At 43.5% G+C, this 6031-nt stretch overlaps 1 protein-coding gene across 1 annotated transcript; it reads right to left on the reverse strand.

The window, feature by feature from the left end:
* Positions 1–2806: 2806 nt before the first annotated feature.
* Positions 2807–5021, reverse strand: ankrd33aa (ankyrin repeat domain 33Aa; the record flags this gene model as incomplete). Its single annotated transcript, XM_084480255.1, has 4 exons — positions 2807–3633; positions 4103–4243; positions 4414–4543; positions 4761–5021. 4 exons carry the CDS (start codon positions 5019–5021, stop codon positions 2807–2809), a joined length of 1359 nt encoding a protein of 452 aa, XP_084336381.1.
* Between the last annotated feature and the right edge of the window lie 1010 nt (positions 5022–6031).

Raw genomic sequence — 6031 nt, forward strand, 5'->3', positions numbered from 1 at the left:
ATTGTGTGGACAGGGTCTGCTGGAATGTGTTCTCATAGGGGTTTTCCTGTTGCTCTCAGAGCTCGCATTTTTTTCCGCTTTTTTTTTTTGCTTTTTAGGTGGAACGACGTTATTATTATTAATAAATGGCTTACTGATGCGAATAAATTATTCAATATATTAAGATCAGATGTTTATAAGGATTAACCTCCAGAATGAGCCATATTTTGTGTTAAATACTCCAAAAATAGTTTTCTAGTCATTTGAATTATCTACTGAAGCTGTAGTACACATCCAACGGTGTTCCTTCATCTACTGTAAATGCCCACCATTTGCTTTGGTGATTGACCTGCAACTTTAATTTCGAAACAATCTTGGCCACTATACATAGGCAAAATGTATTCCAAGACATAAATTAACCAATGGAGAAGGAGCCTTCCTCCACACATCATAGTGTATCCCCCATATGATTCCCTTTTGTTGTATTACATAACATATTTCTCCCAGAACAGTTGTGATTCTCTGTTGCAGACTCTTCGTCTCTCTGTAGGCCTATGTTATATTAGTTCCCAGGCTCTGTTATATCTGTGGTCTTGGCCTCCTGTAGAAACAGCTGGGAGCTTTCATTTGGTGGTCATTTTGGAGAAGACAGAATAAAAAAATAAATATCAGAATACATTTTCCAGTCAAAGCTGCTGTAGGTAAGATTCAAGAGTTGTAAAGAGAGAGAGAGAGAGAGAGGGGGGGGGGGGGGGAGAGAGTGAGGTAGAGAAAGAGAGAGAGAGAAGAGAGAGAGAGAGAGAGAGAGAGAGAGAGAGAGAGAGAGAGAGAGAGAGAGCGAGAGAGAGCAAGCAGAAGAAAGCAAGCCTTTCAAACTGAATAACCAAAAAACGTCCCCTCACTCTCTGATTCCTTGCTCCTTACGATCTCCAACATTTAGAAGTGATGCAATTCACTCACCTGCTATTGACAGGCGAAAAATGTTAAAATGTTAACTGTTGCATAAAGAGGCAGGTGCAGTCAACTCAAAACATATATTCAGAGGATTTTACCCACAAGTTGCTGAACGATGAATATTGCACTTCTAACTAATTAAACTATAAATCATATATTTAAATATAGTACATATTTAAATATCTAAACATACAGCACCTTTAATTTCCACGATTCAATAACATTTCTCTGCATTATTGCGGTACAAGGCAACACCCGCTATGGTGTACCATGTTACCCTAAATTCTTCTCTTTGCGTATAATATCCACGATTCATGGACCAAACAAATCGAATGTCAAATAATGCTGGATCAAAAAGTCGTCCATGGGACTGGTGGACAGGAACTGGTTAAAGAATGCAGTTTAACTTTGAACTTTAAAACTGAACACTTGTGTGGACCTACTTGTTAAAACTTCAGGTTTAACCTCTCACTCTCAAAGAGACTTTACATTCACATGTTTCCCTTCTTGCAAAAGGGAAGTGAACCAATCCACTTGTAATGCACCCTGAGAATGTTTGAATGTGAAATGGTCTGTTGCAGAAGTATTTATTTCGGAGTGAAGATGAACAGTATATTTTTCATTTTCAAACCTATACAAAAGTATATGTTCTCCTAGTGTGAGGAAATCATAACTAAAGGTTATTCTGTACTTTATTCTCACACCAGTCACATCACACTGTCCCTTTTTTTCTTTGTTTACCACTTGACCTGTGCCCCATTCAAACCTGGTTGAAAAAGAAAAAAGCCGGATCATGACGCAATGATGACAGGTCTTAAAGGATCACACTTTAACTAACCTGCCTCAGTTCTACCTTTAGCTCCCACTAATAAGATCACTTAACTTGATCTAGAACCATTAACAACAGGGAATTATGTGCTTGTCAAAATAACTATCTGTACACTACACACAACTTTAGATTAGGGAATGTTTTTATTAAAGTATACCTACACAACCCCCAACATGACCCAAATTAGTGAAACAGTTGATAAAAACATTTTTTTGGAAATTATTTGTGTCAAGATGAAAACTGGAAAACCAAGTTTTCTTGCATAGCTAGCTGCACTGTTTACTATAAGTGCATTGAGGTCAGAGGTAGCCAGGTTCAGAAAAATAAAAGGTCCAGGAACAAGATCAAAGCATCTCCAGATGAATCCCTCATTCAACATCCCCCTAATCTCCACCTAGGAGGTAGTATACTGAACGTTCTGCAGCTCATCATAACTCATCTACCCTAAACAGCATATATTAAACAACAAATGTCCACCTATTATGGTAATTTACCCCTCACTGAAACAAAGGTGAGCTCTGGTTAAAATGGCTGCCATATGAGTACATTTACATAGCATGTGTGTTATAATTTATCCCTGAGTTTGTTGACTGATGAGGGTTAGCAGTTAATAGATGATATTTTCTGCAGTAAATAATATCATATTATTTTGCTATATTGCTTTCAAATGAGCCATGATCCCATGATGGCACTCTAATAAGATTGTTCAGTTTGTCGTAGTAAGTGCACAAAATCCACGTGGATGAAAGCAATGTGCATGAAAATAATCAGCAAATTGTTTAGTTAGAAATTAAAGACAAATCAAATAATAATCTATTTGGTTATAACATGAAGATATCAAGATAGATTTGAGAGCCCTGGGAGTCTTCTTCCACCAAGGACATTGACGTTTATGTTACCACACTGGATTTCAATCTCAGACAGTTAGTTTAGTCAATCCATTTGCTCCTTTGTTGATCAACAGTTCCTTTCCATTAGTCCATGTTCCCGCTGGGGTAAGAGTGATGGCAAACATCTCCATGGCCGGCCGAGTCCTGGAAAACCTCAATGGCTCTTTTTCTTCGATTTACGCTTACTCTCTCTCTTACTCTCTGTAACCTTTTTATCCTGCTCCTCCTTCTCCTTTTCCTGTTTCTTCTTCTCCCTCTTCTTCTCCTCTTTGGCCTCCTTGTACTTCCAGATGGGAGGCTGCAGGTAACCCTTCTGCAACTTCTTCTTCTTCTCTTTCTTTGGTGTGGGCTCCCCAGATCTGGTCAGCTCTATTTTGGGGACACAGCCAGAGGGGTATATGTTGTTCTGCCGCATCATGCCGCGGGGCATGAGGCTCCTCATGCCCCCAGAGGACTCCCTGGGCTCCTGGCAGCAGGAGGTCAGACACACAGAATGGCTGGACCGGGGTGAGGCCGAGGTGACGGAGCCGTTACTGTGGCACACGCGGCCCTCCTCCAGCTCCTTGCTGCTGTGCCGGGCCAGCAACTCCGCCACCGCCAGCCGGCGCTTCCCGATCTCCGGCGGGCTGGTGGGGCAGAGAGGCCGACAGGCGGTGGCCACCAGCGGGCTGTGGAGGCTGGTGGTCATGCGCACCAAGTGGTCCATCACTCCGTTGTCCTGGGGGTCGTGAGGGAAGGTGATGGTGAAGGTGTCCTTGATCTTCTGGCCCAGCTTCTGGCTGGTTGTTTTGGAGGCGGTGGCTTTGGCCACCAGGTGCCGCAGGTCTGGCCACTCGGGAACGTAGCTCTCACAGAACTGCTCGGCCAACGGATGGGCCTGGAGACGCCGCAGCCTGTTCAGCGTCTCAAACCTCCCGGTCTTTAAGACCCAGTCCTTCAAACCCCTTCCCCGGGACAGGTCCAACGCATTTATGTCTGCACCTGGGCATTCAAAGGTGGAGGTAAAAACAGGGGATGAGTCATGTGAGGTTGAGATTCAATTCACTGTGATGGGACGCATTACGATTGCATCGATGTATTGTTTATATTCTGGAACATCGTGGCATTGAATTCAATAGAGGTTGCTAGACTAACTAGACTATTCAACATTCAGTTTAATGCAGCTAATAGGTTTGTAAAATGGATTTTTTACGTTTTTTGAGTGGGTAAAATGTAAAAGGTTTGTCCTAGTTTTGTCTATGTTGTGTTCCATAAACCAAGCAAGCCACGATTATCAACCCTAAGGTCTTTTGTCAGTGACACTCAGATGTAGGCTATTGCTCATGGTCAATAACATTGGCAAATTCAATATTAGATCTATTGACTCATAGCCATGCTCATTGGTGACTACATGTTGGGCCTCAATCTTGTTGGAGAAGACCTGTGTGTTCATTGGAGGTGTGGCTCTTACCATGCATGAGTAGAGCGGCTAAACAGTCCTCGCGTCCTTGCAGACCTGCCTTGATAAGGGCCGTGAAGCCACGGGGATCCCTCAGCTCTGTGTCCACGCCGGGGTAGTAGTTAAGGATGTAGTTAAGGACGGTGGCAAACCCTGGATCATGACAGAAACGCCATGTAATCAAGCACACCAGCAAGAGAATGGTTTGGCTAACATACAGGTAGTAAGCTTTACAGTGTTGATATAGTGCTGATATGGTCAATGATGTAGTGTTAAGCGAATATAGGTAGCTATATAGAGGCCATTATGTAATGTTTTCCTACCTGCCTGGGCTGCGATCATCAGTGCAGTATTCCCATCTGCATCTTGGTGGTTGACGTCTATGTGCGGACATACATGGAGCGCATACACAATGTCCAAGAAACCTTTGGCCACAGCCACCATCAGGCCGTTCTAAAGGGGGACAGAATATATGTTTTTTGAAGGTGCATAATAGGGAGATTATATTAGGTACACAGGCATACATCTAAAAACTATCTAAGGTATCCGACCCAACCTGAACGTTTGTGAGTAGTTTGATGTCCAATAAGTCATTTGTAAACTAAATTGGATTAATTTGGATACAGACTACACAAAACGCCTTGACTACATCTGCATCCAGCCTGCGTACCCTGCCGTTGATGTCCAGCTCCATGGCCTGCTCCTTAGTGACTCCCTCCTCCAGGAACTGCGTCAGGGTCCTGGCCTGGTTCAGGGCGCAGGCCTCGTACAGCGTGTTGGCCGGCACCTTGTCTTTGTCTTCCTCACTCTCGTAGTCCGGCAGCACAGAGTCATCAGAGAGCACACTCCATGAGTCTGACTCTTCATCCAGCAGGCACTCGTCATCCGAGGGGCCACGGCCCAGGTGGGGGTCATCGCTTGCTGTGGCCATGGGGCTGGCCCCTATAGGACACTGAGGAGGCACGGCTGTGGGGCCCCCACAGTCCTGTATGCCCACTGTGGAGACAAACATCACCACCAACAGCTGTAAGAGGGCTCACATGCAAATCCTTTAGCGGGAGCTTGTCCGAATATAAATACAAGCCCACAGGTGTACTTGTAAGGGCTCGCAAGGTCTTAGAGCTTGGGACCTCAGAAAGCAAAGGCAGCATGTAAAAGAGGATGACCAGATTCCAGGCCTTGTCAGGCCACTTATCCAAGCCGGTCTATGATCTGCATTGAAGCTGAGCTGGGCCACGTGCCTCAGTGCATGTGAATGGCTCAGGCCTGTTACAAAACAAAGGATGATGATGACAACCGACATACTGGATCTACCTGCAGAATCTTAACTTGAATAACATCATTTAAATACTGATGGGATTTGGCATCTATTAGGGTTTATTGTTGAAAATAACATTTTGCTTGAGCAGTAAGCTGGCATCAGAATCTGTATATAACCATATAACTAACCATATAATGGTGATATGGTTCAGAATCATGTGTTTATACCAAATGCATATACAGATCAACATACTGTAAAAGGATATACATTTAGATACACATTATAGCTACACTTTAAAATGACAACATGAGCTTTCCTTTATTCTATTAAGCCTGAAAGACTATCTTTAGCAATGTACTCAATTCGATGTTGGTTGAAGTGTTAATGTATGTGTGAGTTGGATGGATGGATGGACAGATTGCTGGGCAGATGTTAGATGGATGGATGGATACACATAAACTACTCCATTATCCCACAACCTAAAATAAATGAAGGATGGATTAGGCTGATTAGGCTGTCTCCTACTGGATCACTTCATAGAAACCATCGAGTCATTTGACATATCCATCCCTCTGCGGTCATTAGCTTAAACATATCCCCGAACACGCTTCATTCACACGCTAGAAAGAAAGCTCCTCTGCCTTGATCCTGTAGAGCAATGTTTTCATTTAGGCCCTATC

The sequence above is a fragment of the Micromesistius poutassou genome, assembly GCF_964030765.1.
Source record: "Micromesistius poutassou genome assembly, chromosome: 15".
NCBI classification, from domain to species: Eukaryota; Metazoa; Chordata; class Actinopteri; order Gadiformes; family Gadidae; genus Micromesistius; species Micromesistius poutassou.